General features: G+C 50.5%; 1 protein-coding gene across 2 annotated transcripts in view; it reads left to right on the plus strand.

The window, feature by feature from the left end:
• Window positions 1–3918: 3918 nt before the first annotated feature.
• COL2A1 (collagen type II alpha 1 chain) overlaps window positions 3919–18669 on the plus strand; it is a 31771-nt gene continuing 17020 nt past the window's right edge. The window contains exons 1-16 of one of the 2 annotated variants that reach the window (XM_009425516.5): window positions 3919–4423; window positions 8540–8749; window positions 10217–10233; window positions 10447–10479; window positions 10584–10616; window positions 10724–10777; window positions 10941–11042; window positions 12022–12099; window positions 12728–12772; window positions 12884–12937; window positions 13339–13392; window positions 14170–14223; window positions 14600–14653; window positions 14785–14838; window positions 15145–15189; window positions 15716–15769. In XM_009425516.5, coding sequence (XP_009423791.3) covers window positions 4339–4423; window positions 8540–8749; window positions 10217–10233; window positions 10447–10479; window positions 10584–10616; window positions 10724–10777; window positions 10941–11042; window positions 12022–12099; window positions 12728–12772; window positions 12884–12937; window positions 13339–13392; window positions 14170–14223; window positions 14600–14653; window positions 14785–14838; window positions 15145–15189; window positions 15716–15769 — 1026 coding nt within the window. In that variant the 5' untranslated portion in view covers window positions 3919–4338. The remainder of the gene's footprint in view (window positions 4424–8539; window positions 8750–10216; window positions 10234–10446; window positions 10480–10583; window positions 10617–10723; window positions 10778–10940; window positions 11043–12021; window positions 12100–12727; window positions 12773–12883; window positions 12938–13338; window positions 13393–14169; window positions 14224–14599; window positions 14654–14784; window positions 14839–15144; window positions 15190–15715; window positions 15770–18669) is intronic. The other variant, XM_509026.9, reaches the window with a different exon arrangement.

Here is an 18669-nt window from a genome sequence, read left to right on the forward strand (position 1 = left end):
CAGAATAACAAAAACATAAACTAATCATATTCTATCTCATGTACCCAAATAGTATTTAGCTAAGAGAAAAATTTTGAAACATCATAGGTTTCTGTTTTATTTTTGGGTTGATAGTTAGGGATAGTACTTCCCCAAAATCTAATAGGGCAAATAAATAACAGAAATTTTTTTCACAAGGAATGAGACCAGTGGTTTCTCTCCCAAACACATTGACCCTGTTTTCTATTCTTTATAAGTTTTGGACAATATAGCCTCATTCAAAGGGTATATTGATTTTAATTTTAAATAAAATTAAACTAGTAAAAAGTGACCTAAATATTTTTTAAGGGAAAATATTTTCCTTATAGTGACATAAAAAATCAAGAATAGATCTATGTACTTTCAATAATATGAGAAACATATCTTCTCTAAATCAGAATAGGCTGAAATAAAGACTAAGATTACAACAAAATTGGTTGAAGTGAGCAAATAATTCAACAGAACTCAATATCTGTTTAATTTCTTTCTTTCTTTCTTTCTTTCTTTCTTTCTTTCTTTCTTTCTTTCTTTCTCTCTCTCTCTCTCTTTCTTTCTTTTGTTTGAGATGAAGTCTCGCTCTGTTGCCCAGGCTGGAGTGCAATGGCGCAATCTCAACTCACTGCAACCTCTGCCTCCCGGGTCCAAGAGATTCTCCTGCCTCAGCCTCCTAAGGGACTACAGGTGCACACCGCCACACCCAGCTAATTTTCATATTTTTGTAGAGACGGGGTTTCACCATATTGGCCATGCTGGTCTCAAACTCCTGACCTCAAGTGATCCTCTGGCCTTGGCCTCCCAAGGTGCTGGGATTATAGGTGTGAGGCACAGCATCCTATTGTACCTGTTTAATTTCTAACTGTTCTACCTACAGTTACCCATGCTGTACTTAAAGGTGTAAGTGAGGCTGGCCATGTGGGACACTCATCTCGGCCATCGATGCTCTTCTTCTACCAACTGGGGAAAACAGAAGCTCTTTGTTTTCAGTTCAGTGGCTCCAGAAATTGCTGCATTTTCTTAGTCTGACACTGCTATGATAGAATATTTTTCACATTAAGTGAATGAACATTTATTTACAACCTTTCTCAAATATGGAATACACATTTCCTGTCTCCTCAAAGAGACCACATTAAACTTAAATCAGCATTTTATTGGACATTTCAGTTTATCATTATGAATCGCAGGGACTACAGCAGATGCTGTAGATCGGGATAGTCCCTGGAAGCATTGATGACTGTAAGGGCATTGACCCTACCCCACTGACCTTCGGCTACCATGTTTTGTATTTGTTGTGTCAACTTCATATTGCTTTTCTGTGTCCTCTCTTACTCTCCCTTTTTCCTGTTCTCATTGTGCTTCATCAACAACTGCTGCTTTCCTATCTTACCTCTAGTTTTCTGCATCTAATTGGTGAGGTCAGATGCCATTACGTGTTAATACAATATCTAAACTATGAATTAGCAGACATGGAGTAAGAAGGACTCTACAGTGCACAAAATGCATAGCTTTATATAACATCAATTCTGGCTATTTAGTGGTTTAGTTCCCCTTTTTTCAGTTTCTTGGGTATGGTATGGATAGTGAGATTGTTGGACGATCAATTTCCAAATCAGTGATTTGCATATGTGTGCCACATATAGGTCTAATTCCAGTTTGAGTCACAAATTAGAGGTTTTTAATTAGTTGTTTGGAGTCACAGATGGGTAAAATATTAATGTTGGTGTTCAGTTGGCTTTAGAATTTTAATAATTTCCATAGTTTATTTTGGCTTTGTCAATTTAAATTTTAAATTTTATTTTTCTTATGTCAATTCCCATTGCTAGTGAAAAGAAATTTTCCCACAGTGGGTGGAGAGCTTAACTTGTACTCATAGATGGACCATGATTGCTGGAAGGAATCCAAAGGGCTCTTATATGTAGACACAGTCTATTGGCAAAGATGAATCACAGAGCTAGAGGATGAAATTAAGAATAAATTTGCAACGAGTCTGTACCACTTTGCTACTCACTAAACTAGATCATTTTGAACTAGGCTTCGATTTTTTCCACATACTTTAGTGTGTTCTCCCAAATTCTTTTTTTTTTCTGTTGAATTTTTATGACAACTTGTATTTGAAGTCAGTTGTATAAATGGCTTTATAGTTGTATCTAAATTATTAGTCCACAGGGGCTTTCCTAACTCCTATGTGTTAGAATTGTGCTAGGCACAGTTCTTGTCCCCAAGCATCTTCCAAGCTCATTGATGAGATAAAGACCAATGGATATAAGGGGAAAAAATTAAAACTACACAAAAACATATGTAGCTTAGGCTATAAATGCCAGGGGGATTCAGAAAGCCAGGGAGACGTTGTGTTCTAGAGATATCAGAGAAGGCTTCTCAGAGGGGCTTTAACCTAGGAGGTCTTGATAAATGTGTGGAATTTGGTCATTCTATCTTCCAGGTAGAGAATATAGAACCTTCTGAGCCCCAAAGAGGACATGGGGCACTGATGGCAAGAGACCAGCTTTCTTCTAGCAGAGATTGGGCCTGAGGAAGAGCCCAGAGCTTAATGCAAGCCCCTGAATGGGGCTCAGACAAGGCCCGTGGAAGGTAGGGGAGATGCTGGAAACTGGTTGAATTCTTCCCCATCTCCATCCAGACTGGACAAAGCCTGGAAGCATTTCCTTCAACAATGAGTTCTTTCCCTTTCCAACCAGAGCACTTGGAACTCCAGCCTCTACCAGGACAAGTGTCAAAGCATGATAGGCTAGGGATGGGGTCCCAGAACCCCTGGTGGAAGCCTAAGGCCCAGAAGTAGCTTCTTTCAAGCGCTCTCAGCTTCTAGGGGGAAAGCTCCAGAGAAACAAAACTGCCCAGGAGGGCAGAAGTTCTGGTTAAGTCAGACCCCAAATTCTGAGTTTCATTTTGCCTATAGTTCTTTGGGGGACCATATCGCTCAAAAGGAAGGTCTGTTTGGGGACGTTTCCTCCCTGGTATGAAAGGTGGCACCGGAGACCAAGAGAAGAGACCAGCTAAGCCCTGGGGAGAAGGCAGTTTGGCTAAGGTGAGAGAGGGCGCTCACCGGGGAAGGTGAGGTGAGGCGGCAAGCGGAGGGCTAGGGGGCCGACTGGGAAATTCTGGCGCTTCTCCCCGGCTCACAGAACTCGCCAGCTGGATCGGCCTCCCCGATCCCTGGCCAGGGCCGCAGCAGTGACCAACCGTCCCTGGCCAAAGCTGCTCTACGCCGGCCGGCAGTGCCCACTCCCCGGGGGACTCCCGGACCCCAGCCAGGAAGAGCAGACACCACGTCTGAGCCTGGAGCTAGACAGTCACCCCACAGCAGGCAGCTTGCACCGTTTAGTCTCGGCTCCCTCCGTCCTCTGTGGCTCTTTCAGTCCCCTTCCCAGGGCCTGCCCCTGCCCCCCACACCTTCACACAGGTCTTCTTCTGTGCAGTAACACACCAGCTCTTTTCCTGGCTGTCGGCTCAGGCCAACTTCGGCCTGTGCTCCAGAGGAAGCCTTCAACGCAGAGCTGGATGGGGGAGGGGTGGAGGGCAGTCGCTGTGAACGTCCAGGTGGGAGTCTGGGGACCAGGTACTGCAGGGAAGGGCTAAAAGATAGGTCGGGGTAACCCTTCAGATCTGGCTCAGCTAGCCTGTCTCCAAGATTTAGGACTCTGAATCTCTGTGGGCTCCTCCCTGTCCCCACTCCCAAACGCCTGACGCGGTGCCCCCTCGCCCTCCGCTGCTCCTTTCTACCGCTTTCCCTCCTCCCTCCCATGTCTTCTCCGTCCTTGGTCTAGGGCTCTCGGCCTGCGCCTCTGCAAACACCCCCCTCCCCTCCAACTCCGGCAGAACTCCGAGGGGAGGGGCCGGAGGCCACCCTTCCCGCCTGTGGTCAGAGTGGGGCAGCGCCGCAGCCCCGGGTTTGGGGGGCAGGGGCCATCTCTGCGCCCCGCCCGATCAGGCCACTCGGCGCACTAGGGGTGGAGGGCGGGAAGCGTGACTCCCAGAGAGGGGGGTCCGGCTTGGGCAGGTGCGGGCACTGGCAGGGCCCAGGCGGGCTCCGGGGGCGGGCGGTTCAGGTTACAGCCCAGCGGGGGGCAGGGGGCGGCCCGCGGTTTGGGCGAGTTCGCCAGCCTCGAAAGGGGCCGGGCGCATATAACGGGCGCCGCGGCGGGGAGAAGACGCAGAGCGCTGCTGGGCTGCCGGGTCTCCCGCTTCCTCCTCCTGCTCCAAGGGCCTCCTGCATGAGGGCGCGGTAGAGACCCGGACCCGCGCCGTGCTCCTGCCGTTTCGCTGCGCTCCGCCCGGGCCCGGCTCAGCCAGGCCCCGCGGTGAGCCATGATTCGCCTCGGGGCTCTCCAGACGCTGGTGCTGCTGACGCTGCTCGTCGCCGCTGTCCTTCGGTGTCAGGGCCAGGATGTCCGTAAGTCTTCCCCCGCCCCTGCCTGCCTGCCTGCTTTCCATGCGTCCCTCAGCATCCTTCTCCCCGGCCCTCTCCAGCTCTGGAGCCCGCGGCTCCAGGCTAAAACGGCTCCCGGGGTCGTAGCGCGCCGACTTAGGCACAGGACACGCAGAAGTTCACCAAGAAGAGTTCTGCCAATCAAGGACTCTGTCCCAGGGTCCTCGGTGCCCATCGCAGTTGCAAGTATTTGCAGGTCCCTACGTTGCGCTAGAATATTGAACTTGCAAAGTGTTGGCTCGGAGAAGTTTGCGCACAGATATAAATGGGCTCTTTTCCACCAGCTTTGATAATTAGGCGCACATGCACACAGCTCGCCTCTTCGAAGCACTTCGAGTTCAGCAAAAACAGATCTCAACTCATCGAACTTAGGTGAAGTAGGAAAGAGAGAGCGCGAGCGAGGGAGCAAGCAAACGCCAAAGGGTTGACTTCACAGCCTGTCCAAGGCTTGGTGGCTGGTGGGCTCAAAGCAGAGTTAGACAAAGGGGACTAACACTCTGACACTGGTGGGCTGAAATCCCAGGCCACAAAGAACGGCTTCCGATAGGCCCTCTGAGACCTCAGCGCCTCTTTAGGGTACCCTCCCCCTCCCAGCTGGCCCTGGAGCAAGGTGCAGCCCTAGCGCTCATCTCGACTTCCCTCCGTCCGCCTGCGCCTCTCTTCTGATAAAGGGTACAGAAACTTCCAGTAGGAGAGGCCATCTGAAAGACGATAACATTCCAACCAGACCGTGCTTTTCAAATGCCCCCGAAAATAGCGCCCCCTTCCCCGCGGTCTTACCCCATTCCCCGCCGCCCCGAGGTACTACAATGAGTTACTTTTCTAAATTCTGGAACTCACCGAGCCAGGCTGCGTGGTGTGTGTGTGTGTGTGTGCGTGTGTGTGTGTGTATGTGTGTGTCAGGGAAGGGGAGCAGGCTGGTCGATTGCTACGACTGCTACAACTATTTCAACCGGTATAGTTAGAGATGGCTCTTGTAGTCGGGTCCAAATGCTGTTCGGACTGCACCTTTCTACCCCTCCTTTGGTAAGGTCCACTGTCTGGGATTATATTCAGGACAAACGAAGCCTGGAAAGTGTATTAGGTAGAGAGGATTTTTTTTTCCACGTGTTTGGGCACGTTTCCGACGGCTGGGATTCCAGCCCTGTCTTTGTATGTTACAGATTGTAAATCAATCGCAGAGGGAAACTCTTCGGCGGGGGGAATAAAAGTTCTCTGCCTTCGAGGCTCTGTGGGCCCTGTCCTGCCACCAGGCTGTTTCCAGGGATAGCGTGGAAGGCGGCGGGCTCAGGCGGGCTTTCCGGTCATTAGCGCAGCGGGGGCAGGGCTGGAGCCTGCGGCGCAGCTGCGAGGAGCCGGGAGCAGGAGACTCTGGCCGGGTCACCCGGTAGTGCGCTAAGCTGGAGGCGCTCTCCTGGGCATTTGAGGAATACAGCGTGACTATACGTGGCCTGGACTCAGACTGACTATATTTTTGTACTCAATTTACAAGTACACGCCCACAAAGCTGTCTTCTTGACTGACCCCTGCCTTAGTGCGCAATGGAATTAGCTGGGTGGCTTTAAAATAATTCTCAAATTCTCCATCTGGTATTAGGGTCGCTTGCTTAATTAGGCGGTAGAGCTCTCTCATCGCCGCATCTTTCCTGGGAGGGAGTGATTCCACAGCTTCTCCGGCCCAAACCTTCCAGTCGCTCCTCCTCCCAGAGGGAGTGTGATTCTGCATCCGAGAGGCTGATTTTGCGCCCTGGAGCATCCCACCTTTTATAACTTCCCCCGCCTGGGGTCAGCGGACCCAAAGGTGTGACGTGGGGAAATGCGCAGTCTGCGTGGACGTCAGGAATGTCAGACACCTAGAGCTCGGCCACACCCCTCCTCTCCATCTTTCCACGAGTTTGAGAAACTTATTGGCGGCGGCGTCTTTGACCCTCATCTGCATTTCAGAGCCCTCGCCTCCGAAAGTGCCCCTGGCTCAGGGGAGAGATCTCAATCCTCCTTTGTGAGGCTTGTTTGCATTGGGAGATTGGCAGCGATGGCTTCCAGATGGGGCTGAAACGCTGCCCGTATTTATTTAAACTGGTTCCTCGCGGAGACCTGTGAATCGGGCTCTGTGTGCGCTCGAGAAAAGCCCCATTCATGAGAGACGAGGTCCAGTGGGTTCTCTCGTACTCCCAGACCCCCTCTCCCACAATGCCCCCCTGTGCCCGCCCGCCGCCACCTCTCGGCTCCAGCCCTGCGCAGAGCGGCGGTGAAGCAAAACAGTTCCCCGAAAGAGGTAGCTTTTTAATTGGCTTGCCACAAAGAATCACTTATACGGCCCTGCGGTAATGAGGGGAACCGGATCAGGCGCGCCGGGATGCTATCGGCAGCCGTTTTGGAGCAGCAATTATGGTGGTGCTGGGCTCCTCCGTCCACACCTAGGGGATCCGGTTACGGCGCTGGCTCCTTTCTGGGGCAGTCATTTAATCCCACTTTTCACTCTCCCAGTGTCTGTGAGCGAGCCGTGTCCAGAGCCGCAGCCACAGAGTCACTCAGCGGCTCTTACACCCAGCGCAGCCTGGCCCCGCCCCTGCGCCGGCGCTTCCCGGGCCGCCCTTCCCCGGGAAATCTGATCCGCACGGGGAGTGGCCCCTCTCCTAGCATTTCCCCCTCTCCTCCCTGGGTCCTCATGGGCGAGGGTGGGCTCTCCTGTAGTCTGGGCTGGAGCGCATTAACCGATGCCCCCTCTCCCACACCTTCCTCACCGCCTGCATTCCACTGCTCCAGCTATTTTAACGGCGGGTGTGTCCCCGCAACTTCTGTATTTTCCCTGGAATCCCTCACCCTCCGGTGATTATCTTGCCCAAAGGCCAGGCGGATTTCTTCTAGTGGGAAAGTAAAAAGGAACGTTTATCTTTGGATTTTCACTCTCTTTAAAGAGCAGTGGGCAGGCTCGTTTCTTTCTCCGCCCTCTGGGTTTGTGGCTCTTTCCTATTATTCATCCCCTGCTGCTGCTATTGCCTTGGGGATTTTGATGAGAAAAACAGCGCTGGGCGCTCCCTAGCACGTGGTGCGGGCTCTACAGCCCTTGGCTGCTAAGGAGCGCTCTTGTCAGCACAGGTTTCATTTGCAGCATGAATTCCAGACGGCAGGGCGCTGGTGGAGGAGACTAGTCCCTGCTATTCTTCCTCTGCAGTCTTGGAGGAGGCCAGGCCTGGACTGGCCAATCTTAGCCCTAGCCAGGTATTCAACGACCCCTGCTCCCCAAACTGGGGTGCTGTTTTCAGATGGAGGCAGGGCCTCTCCAGGCAGGGCTACAGGTGGAGGTCAGCACTGGGGGCGCTTTGGCTCCACTGGCCTCCTAAGCAGTTTATTAGCCTGCCCAAGCCCCAAGTGTATTGTTTGAATGGGTCTATCCCCCTCCCCAAATTGGTCCTAATTCTAATATGGTTCAAAGAATGAGACAAGATCCTAATTCTAATAGCTCGTCTTTTCACCCCCCTTTCTTATATACCTATTTTTGGAGCCTCACTGCTTATAGATTCCAATTTTTGTAGGTAGAATTTTCTACATTCCCTCTGAATGTTAGTTGTCAGTTGTATTTATCTAATCCCATAATTCCCAGAGGAAGGCAGAAGAAAGAAGACTTCTCTGCTCCTGGGCTGGTGGAGGGGAGGTCTTGCCATTTTTCTGTCTCCTTTCTTTTTATAGTCCCAGAATTCCTATTCAGAATATCTTGTCTCCTCCCTTCCGCTCACCCTCCAACTCCCTCCACCCACTCCATCACCTGGTCTCCCCCGTATTAGGTGGGTAAAGAGAATATAGTATAGTAACCCCCCACCTTCATTGCTGGGTCAAGATTTTCACTGGTGAATAGACAACATGGTGCAAGGTGCATAATAAATATTTGTTGAATACATGGAAAAATCAATGATGTTTTAGGAAAATAATTTTTAAGTTCTATATGTCCAGGTGGCCCCAGCCTACATTCTTCAGCATTTGAATTCTGTCAAGTTGACTGCAACCTCTCTCTTTTTCTCTCTGGCTCCCCACCCCCTCCTTCCCTTGGCTCTCTGCTTCTCCCTCCCCACCCTTGGTGCAGAGGAGGCTGGCAGCTGTGTGCAGGATGGGCAGAGGTATAATGATAAGGATGTTTGGAAGCCGGAGCCCTGCCGGATCTGTGTCTGTGACACTGGGACTGTCCTCTGCGACGACATAATCTGTGAAGACGTGAAAGACTGCCTCAGCCCTGAGATCCCCTTCGGAGAGTGCTGCCCCATCTGCCCAACTGACCTCGCCACTGCCAGTGGTTGTAATTTATTTATTTCCTGTTCAACATAAATAAATTACTTGCAAGCACTGCAAACATGCTCCTATAGATACTGGTCGTCTCTGCAAAGCAGAGGGGCTAGTTATCCATGGGACCTGGTAGCTGGGGTAGAAAGGAAAGGCCACTTCTCACTTGCAGGTTGAAACTGAGTGAACGAGCCTGAGACACTAGAGAGGTCCTTCTTTGCCCAACATCTCCAAAAACATTTGCTTCCAAGACACATGAAGGACAGATGTGATTCTACAAAAAAAAAAAAAAGTCCTCTCTGAAATCATCTCTGCAAATTACTAGAGCAAATGCTCTGTCTGGCCAATCCACGAATTAATTCCTCCTCTGCCACCTACACCTTGTCTTCTCCTTAGAAGACTTCTATGTATGTGGTCTTCAGTGTGGAGAAAGCTCTGCCAGCTAGTGGGGAGACTGCAGGGGCAGAGGCTCCCTCTTTGAGTTATGGAACATTGGTGGTAGTTTCCTCTCTGCTATTACCTCTCTTGGAGTTGACCATTAATTCAGAAGCAAAATAATAGGAGAGGGAAGGGCTAGGCTTTGGGAGTTCTAGTGGGGACGGGTGGAGACAGAGCCCCATGTGTCTGCACTGTAGTGGGTGGTTATAAACTCCCAGTTAGATCCAGTGCTGGTGGATGATATATGTGCAGGTGACCCCTTCCCAGCATTCATACAGATGTCCTATCTCCCTGCAGAGTGAGTGGGGACACTTGTGTAGGTTTTTTGGGTAGTTCTTGCTATCCCCTTCCTGCTGAAGTAGAGAAGGCCGTGGCAAGGGAAGTGAGAAGCTGCCTTTCCTTAACACTTCACCAACACTGGCTCCCTAATGTGCAGATTCCCAGATCCTTTCTGAGGGGCCCATGTGAGCGAAGTGTTGATTGCCTTTACTATTTTGCTGCTACTGTGAAGGAGAGGTTATTGACTGGGGATGGCACAGGCTATGATGCTCCGATGCTCTTCATAACTCATATGCCTTGCTGTTTTTGTGTTTTTATTTGTGCTTGCTTCAAGGAGACCCGGCTCTAATGTAAGACCTTTCTAAGTACCTAACTCTTCCTCTGGGAGGGCTTGGGGTTCGGGAAGGGCTCCCTACCCTGTGGGGGGAAGAGAGACTGAATCTGTGCTTTCCTTCTTGTGGCTGATTAGATCTTGAGCTCTTCATTGCCTTTTTGTGCTGCCCTTGCTCCTTTCTTTTGCATGCTGCCTGCTTTTTGAATAACAAAGTCTGGGTCACCTCCATTCCTCACGGGACCTCAGCAACCCCAGGGCCACAGTGGCCCTAACACCCCAACAGAGGGGTTCAGTGGAGTCACAGGAAGCTGCCGCCTTCCTTGGTTGTGTCCTTTTACTTGTTTGATCTAATGAGTGTTTGAGTGACAAGAATAGGTATTTTTCCATCTCAAGATTCTTACCTTCTTCTTCTCTATATTTTTTCCCTTGCAGGGCAACCAGGACCAAAGGTAAGGGCTTTCTTCTTTTTCTTTTTTCATATTTTTTTGGCTTTATATTTCCTGCTTCAAAAGCAATGCTATGTTAATCCAGTCTGTGATTTTTTAGACATCAGAAGATATCTGTTTCAGAGGGCACCTCAACACAGGGGCTGCTGGCAGGGTTTTAGACTAGGGGCTTAGTGGGCTTACTCAGCTTAATCCTGTGAATGTTTCATGTTTCAGGGACAGAAAGGAGAACCTGGAGACATCAAGGATGTAAGTGCAAATTATTCTCACCCGGTATTGCAGCTGCTGCTCTAAATGGGTCATTTCCTTGTGCTCTCCTCTAACTTACCATCCTGTGGGGCTCTCTCTCACAGATTGTAGGACCCAAAGGACCTCCTGGGCCTCAGGTAAGAGAGGGAGAAATCCCTTTCTCCATCCCTTCCTTGCTGCGCGCAAGTTACTGATCTGCAGGCTCCTGGCCTTGCTGTCATCTTACCATGTTCTTTACCTTCAGGGACCTGCAGGGGAACAAGGACCCAGAGGGGATCGTGGTGACAAAGGTGAAAAAGTGAGTAAAAAGCAATGCTGCTTGACCCTGGTGGACTTCCCAGGTCCCCCAAGGCCCCACCACGTGTTTAAGGGCCTGGTCACCTCTTAAACAGCAGCCAAGGGACAGATGGCTCTTGGAGAAACACTGCTTCCCATTGATGCCTTTTTCTCTTTATGCCAAGGGTGCCCCTGGACCTCGTGGCAGAGATGGAGAACCTGGGACCCCTGGAAATCCTGGCCCCCCTGGTCCTCCCGGCCCCCCTGGTCCCCCTGGTCTTGGTGGAGTAAGTATCCTTACTTCCCATTCCTTCAGGCTGTCCCTCCAGAAATGTGGCTTTTAAATTGCTGCTTGCACTTACCTGGCTGGCTCCCAGGGCTGCCAGCAGTGTGTACATAGCCTGTCCATGGGCTTTGCCCTCAGGCCTGTAATTTAGAAGAGTCACATATTAGACATGAGACTGTGGTGCTAAGGGCTGGCTTTTTTCACTAACTGGGATTCTATAAAGAAAGTCCTCATTACCTGGCTTCCTGGCATCTGTACCATGTAGTTGATGCTGGGGGGTGGGTGTAAGGGATAGGAGGAAGGATGACTGGGCACTTGTATTTCCCTGGAAGACGAGTGACCACTGTCCTTGGAAGACATTTATCCTTGGTTCTTGCCAAGTACATTCCAAGCAACTATTTACTCTCATGAAAGAGCTCCACTGAGTGAAGGTGTGTGGCTAAAGTCAATTTTGGAATCAAACCAATCAACAAATTATATGATTGCCTAGTTTTTGCAGGTTTGCTATTTTGATGTTTGCTGTATTTTAAATTCTTAAACTCAAATGGGCTCACAGATGCCTACTACATCTCTTGCTGAAATATTCCAAGACTGTTGATTTTAGTCTTTTGCTGGGCACTAAAGTCTTAAAGAATAAATAACACCCTTAGAAGGTTTGGTTATGTTTCTCCATATATGTTAAATAACATCTGTCATATTTTAGAGCATAAAAATAATTTTATAAAATGAAATGCAAGGAACTGATACTTCCTCAAATAACACTTTCCCTTCCAGTGAAATGACTTTGCCACTGTCATCTAATAATCCATTCCCAAAATTACTTTCCAGGCATCAGTGGTAATTCTGATCAATGATAGGTTAGTCTCCAACAATCAGAGTTTATCTCAGTGGAGTTCTTTGTATCCATATAGAGCTTACCTAGCCAAGTAGGGAAGACCTAGTGCCTTTCAACCTCCTAATGTTGTTGGGTTTCTTTGCAGAACTTTGCTGCCCAGATGGCTGGAGGATTTGATGAAAAGGCTGGTGGCGCCCAGTTGGGAGTAATGCAAGGACCAATGGTAAGAAAAGACACTAGTTCTTTGCAACCGAAATGGCAGGAGGTGGCCCTTAGCAGAGCCAGAGAGTCTGACAACCTCTGCTTTACAGATAATTGCTTAGAGTGGCTCTCCTCCGTAGTTATGTAACCTCCCATTCAGCTAGCCCAAAGCATTTGGTTTTTAATGGCAATGGATGCCACTTTTAATGATGCGCTGGAGTGACTAAGAAGAATGAAGACGGGGAGATGCATATAGGCTGATCTGTTAGAAGGCCAGTTGCTATTGCTCTTGGAATGAGAACTGAAGAATGCAGACAGCAGCTACTGTTCTCCAGCATCCACAGACTTCCAGCAGGAAATCTCAGCCCGCAGCTCTGACTTGGCACATGCTAAATGAAACTCAGCCTTTAGTAAACATGGCTGCTGTCCAGGAGAAAGCAAGGCCAGCTTTTCTGTCCAAATGGTGCCTGTAAATAAAAATAGAGTGTTGCGTGGGGAGTGGGAAATGAGAGGGAGAAGCCACTCTAGGCCCCTTGCCCACAGAGTAACTTCTTGTCCTTTGCCCGGGCTGTTGGCTGGGAGAAGATGGCACACTGGAGGCCACTGAGGAAGCATGTGCAGTAAACCGCTCATTTTCTGTTCCGATGCAGGGCCCCATGGGACCTCGAGGACCTCCAGGCCCTGCAGGTGCTCCTGTAAGTATCTGCAAGTCTTTTTGCCTCCATTGTGTCGCAGATGATTCCCAAGCACTATGATGTTTTAGCAGTTTATAGGGATTGACCTGGTATCCTCATTTTACTTTTTAGGGGCCTCAAGGATTTCAAGGCAATCCTGGTGAACCTGGTGAACCTGGTGTCTCTGTGAGTACCAGCACGGCCCTGTCCCTTCTCTGGGGGAGCCTCTAATGATAGACCACTAGGACCGCAGCTGCTGTCCCTCCCAGGCTCTGCCCAGCTCTTTCCCACAGTCGGTGGCCCCAAGGAAATTCAGATGTCACTTCCTAGCTGTGGAGGAACTCTGACAGACAGCCCAATGTGGCAAGGACCACCAGGGACTCTGTCCTAACAGCCCCCTTTCCGGGTCACCCCAGCCTGTGCTATCTGCTGCCTCCCACTATGATCTCTGCACCTTTGCTCTGACCTTCCCATCTTTCTTCTTCATAGAAGAACTGGCTTCCAAAACTACAATGTCAAAGTTTTGTCCATTGCTTAGGTGTCTTCCCACTCTAGCCATCTCTTACACTATCTTCCTTTGTTTGTAGGGTCCCATGGGTCCCCGTGGTCCTCCTGGTCCCCCTGGAAAGCCTGGTGATGATGTGAGTATACACGAGTAGACAAATGAGGAGCTGCCTCCTTTGAAAGGGCCTGGAGAGGGTGTGTGCTTGGGGAGTGACAGGGAGGCACCCAGGGTGGAGGTGTCTTGAGGAGCAAGACTGGGCAGTCCCAAACCCTGACGCCATCTCCTATCTATATGGCCACTGTGACTGTGCTGGCAAGTTCCCTGGGGACTGCTTTGGATCCAAGGGGAAGACAAATAATTAAAACATCATTAGCCCCAGGAAGGGAAATTGAGAAATGAGAGAAGGGAGAGAAAAAATACAAGGCAGAAAGATGTAGAGAAGGAAAAACAAAGAAAGAAGCGTTCAACAACCCAGCATTATCTTAATTGTAAATGAGTTAGAAAAAGCACAGCCTGAGTCAGGATGTCTACAAAGGATGCAAACGAAATGAAGAGACAAGAGTTGGCACTCTTGTGCTATTTTTATGAATTGCATTAGACAGTAAAAGTCTCTTGAGGTTAGGGAGAGCACATACAGTCAGCAGAACCTAGGAGAGGAGAGAAAAAGCCTCTCAGGGGAAGTTGGAGGCTGGTGAGGACAGAGGAGCTTGCCCATGGGCTATGCATGTGTCCAAAAGAATAAATGGTGACCCATGAAAGGCATCCAGGCACGTGGAGTCTGAAGGAGGTGAGGGAGATAAGTGAGCCGGTAGGCAAAGGCATGGAGGGCTGGAAGGAGGGAAGCCCTCTGGGGTGCCCCCACTATGCTACTGCGTCTCTGAGGAAGCTGGGATATCTCTCTGTCTCCCTTCAGGGTGAAGCTGGAAAACCTGGAAAAGCTGGTGAAAGGGGTCCGCCTGGTCCTCAGGTAAACGCCACCTTTCCCAGCCTCAGGCATCTTTCCTAGCGTCTCCCTCCCTGTGGCCTTAAACACAGTGCATCCAGTTCAATGAGGTCACTTCTGAGATGAAACACCAGTAGCCCCTATATTTATCACGACCATGTTTGTAATTTCCACTCAGGCTCTCATGAGGGAGGCTGGGCAGTTGTTATTTATACCACTTTGCATAAAATGGGGGGTACGGGGAGGGGTGGTCTGGGTTTTACAGAAAGAGCTGTCCAAGTGTGGGGATTCGAGACAACGCCCTGGTGGCCCAAGGGAGCTGGAGGCCCTCCTGCAGCCCAGGGCAGCTTTCCACTGTTATTTTACTCTGTGCTCTGAACACCTCCACTTTGGATTGCAGGGTGCTCGTGGTTTCCCAGGAACCCCAGGCCTTCCTGGTGTCAAAGGTCACAGAGTAAGTATCACGGGTGAGAAGGTTGGAAGGAAGAGATGCCTGGTGGGAGAGAAAAGCACTTTGGGGTGCGTGCATTTCTTCCAACTTAGGTTTCCCAGAAGTCTGATTGAACATTTTCTCTTGTTCCCTAGGGTTATCCAGGCCTGGACGGTGCTAAGGGAGAGGCGGGTGCTCCTGGTGTGAAGGTGAGAGGCCAGAAAGTACAATGGGATGGGGAGGAGGGAGACAATGAGGAGCCCCTCTTCCTAGCCAGGGAGACACTGTGGAGCTCAGTGGAACTAGCTCCTCAGAACAGCCTTGGCTGGGAACACCAGCCCTACATCCTGATGGGCCAACAGCAGGCCTGGAGAGCTCAGGGCATTGTCCCTCACAGGACTGAAGTTTGTGTCAGTGCGAGCTGAGATGACCAGGGCTTTTGGCATCTTCCCTAGGAGTTTGCTGGCGGCCAAGAATGGGGTCCCAGACACTGACCTTGTGCATCATTTTTCTAGGGTGAGAGTGGTTCCCCGGGTGAGAACGGATCTCCGGGCCCAATGGTAAGTATGGACACCCTCCAGGAAGGTTTATCAAAGACTCTTCAGACTATCAGATGGCTGCAAAGAGCTCCCTTTGTGCAAAGTTCATATTCTGTGTTGTAGATTTCATCTGATTGTGAGCAAAAAGCAAAATGTATTAGACAGATGATTTGTTCAAGATTTCACCAACATTTCCTTAAGATAGCCATGTTATCACACTAAAGATGCTCCCATTTTAAAAAATTCTGTTGAGTCTCAACATTTTGTCAAGCTCATCTACTGCAAGGAGCAAGGTGTGCTTGTAACAAAGGTTCCCAATAGGTAGCAACAGGAACATTCGTGTGTTCCGCCTGTGGAGAAAACTGTTGGGTGTGATCTGAGGCATCCTGGCTAGTCAAGGAGCCAGCACCATCAGGAGGTCCTTGTTTTCCTGGGTGTGGCCATCCTCCCTCTCCTCTGTTATCCGCAAAGGGCCTGCAGGTAGAAATGGTCACCCTGAGCACCGTAAAGCCAACTCATGCTTAGGCTGTCCTGGTGTGTGTTCCAGGGTCCTCGTGGCCTGCCTGGTGAAAGAGGACGGACTGGCCCTGCTGGCGCTGCGGTGAGTAATTGACAAAGCCAAACACCACCATTTGCCGAGCACTTTAGAGTTTACAGGTTTGTTTCTCTTGACCCTCGAAACAACCCTGTGAGGCATAGGGAGTATTGTTATCCCTTAAGAATTCACCCCCAGTGTGCCCATCAAAACTTCCCAGGCTGAGTCTGCACAGTTGAAGGAGGAAGGATAGGAATGGGAGGGTCGATGGGTGAAAGCATGATTCTCTTAACCAGTCCAGATTATCAGGTAATCCCTTCAACAACCACCACCCACTCCCTGGGCAATCCAGCTGGAGTTTACAGACAGACTTAGCTGGCTATAGCACCACTGTGCTACTCTCTGTTCTTCCTGGTTGCTCAAATGCCCTAGAAAAGTGGAACAGGTGAGCATCAGCTCACAGGGCTGTATGCTGGCTGCTGCTGCAAGGGATGTTATGCTATAGTACCAGGGGCCACCATTCCATAGGCACTTCCTGTGTTTAATACCCTATATGCTTTACTTCATCTCATCTTCCTCCATATCCTGAGAGGTGGTTCTATTCTTCTCCCCATTTTACGGATGAAAAAACCGAGACACAGAAAGGTGAAATAGCTTAAGATAAATGGTGCCTTGCAGCCTTAGACTCTGGTGGCCTCTAGTTAATGTGGGAAATTAAGGGTGAGGGGATTGGCAGCTGATGGAGGGTGCAGGGTGCCAGACAGAGGCGTTTAGCTCTGATCCCTTAGCAATAGAGAGTCCTTGTAGGCGCTTGGTCAGGCGAGTGATGCGATGAAAGCTGTGTTTAAGAAAGATTATGCTTTCTGCTGATTTCATACCCCCAACACCCAAGCTCTGAGGCCCCTCCTCACAGGTCCTTGCAGGGCTGGCCAAAATAAAGCAGCTTCACTCCGTTGTGCTGCTTTCCAGCTAATGTGTCTGTTTGGCAGAAGTTTCCCTCAAAGGCAGATCAGTGAAATAAGCAGAAGCCTCGACCCCCCTTTGTCAGCCAGAGCTGCTGAAGTGCCTTGCCCCAGGGTCACTTTGTGTGAGGGGATTAGAGAGCACTGGGGCTGCCAAGAAACACTGCCGTTTCTACAGATTAGCAGGACGCTGGCTTGTGGCCTTTTAGCGAGGCTCAGAGCTGCGGTGGCCCTAGTCTGCATGGGCTAAAGACAAGCTCCATCTCCTGTCCTTGTTCCCTCCTTCCTGGGCACAGCCGCCCTGCTTCTTGGTTCTCTTTGTTGGTTCCTGTCCGCACGGTAGTTAGGCTGGCAGCGTGTGTAGGATTTGGCTTAGAAGATTGACAACGTTGCTTTTGAGCCCTTCTTTGCTCCTCCTCCCTCTCCCCTCCCATCAGACTCCTCTCTGGAGTCTGCTCTGCGAGGCCTCTGCTCTGTGGTGTCCCAGCAGCCTTCTCAGCCTTGACTTCCAGAAGGGGGCTGTGCAGTGTCCGGGGTGTGCAGGCCCCAGACACGGGGTGGGCTCATGGAGATCCAAGTGCTGATCTAGTGTCAAGGCTGGCCTGGAGACTGGGCTGGGTTGGCGTCTGCCTGCTGTGGTCATGTGCCCTCCCTTGGGCCTGTGTCCTCTCTCCAGACTTGCTGCAGGGAGAGGTGGCAGATGTCAGCCTAGTTCTGGCCTCTCAGAGCAGCGTGGCAGCTCCCTTTCACTCAGGCCCAGGCTGGGCCCTCCTGCTGGCTGACCCCTGGGGAGAGGGTGCTCCAGAGCTCCCCAAGGAACAGCTTCCCGAAGCAGCCAGGCCAGCCCAGAGGGGCTGTGGCCAATCCTGAAGCTTTATGTTCCTGCTGACATTTTTTCTAAGTTTTCTCTTGCTTTCCTCTTAAATGCCAATCTGGAGAGTCCCCGTTAGAAGAAATGGACCCCAGCCAGGAAGAAGAGTTGAGTTGTATTTAAAACACGAGCTCCCCCTAAAGCATCCTTCTTTAGCTTCTAAGGAGAGGCAGAGACTGGCAGGCAGGACTCAGCAGGAAAAGGTACCCCCCTGACCTGCTCAGTCAGGCCCTAGGCCCAGCTCCACCCAGCCTGTGGCCCTCAGACTTTTGGTAAAGAGTTCCCTGGGCCTTAAGGAACCTTGAGAGAGCATTTGAGGGGTGCCACCACAAACTTGGCAGAAAAAACCCTCCCCCTCCAAGTCCAGTCCTAGAGAAGGAGCTGGCAACCTTGCCTTGCTTTGTAAGCCAAAGCCTCTTAGGGCTTGAGCTCAGATGTAGTGTTTGAGCTGTGGCTGGTGCCCTGCCCCATCAGGGAGCCAGTGGTAGACGTCCTGTGGGCATCTTTGTTTTCCGTAAGAGCAGGCTGTCTGGGGATGGGCCAGAGGAAGAGGCAACCTGGAGTCAACCAAGAGGAGGCCTTAACCAAGCCTTAACCACAGAGGTTAACCAAGCCTTGAAAGCACTTACCCCTGAGCAGGCAGGAAGCACTGAGTCCACATGGTTGCCTCGCTGTTTCATTTCCTTACACTCAATTCTCTCAGTCTTTAAATGATCACTTGGCCTTGAAGTTACGGATGTTTGGGGTCTGAACTGAAGTTGAAGAAAAGAGGAAATGATTTAAGCTTTGTTTAAGATTAGGGGCCAGGTGCGGTGGCTCACGCCTGTAATCCCAGCACCCTGGGAGCCTGAGGCGGGTGGATCACCTGAGGTCAGGAGTTCCAGACCAGCCTGGCCAACATAGCAAAACCCAGTCTCTACTAAAAATAACAATAAAAAAATTAGCCAGGTGTGGTGACACATGCCTGTAATCCCAGTTACTCAGGAGGCTGAGGCAGAATTGCTTGAACTTGAGAGGTGGAGGTTGTAGTGAGCCAAGACCGCACCACTGCACTCCAGCCTGGAGACAGAGCCAGACTCCGTCTCAAAAACAACAAAAAAAAGATTAGAAGAAGCCCATTACTGCCCTCTGGC

This window comes from Pan troglodytes, chromosome 10 (genome assembly GCF_028858775.2).
Source record: "Pan troglodytes isolate AG18354 chromosome 10, NHGRI_mPanTro3-v2.0_pri, whole genome shotgun sequence".
In the NCBI taxonomy this organism is placed as follows: domain Eukaryota; kingdom Metazoa; phylum Chordata; class Mammalia; order Primates; family Hominidae; genus Pan; species Pan troglodytes.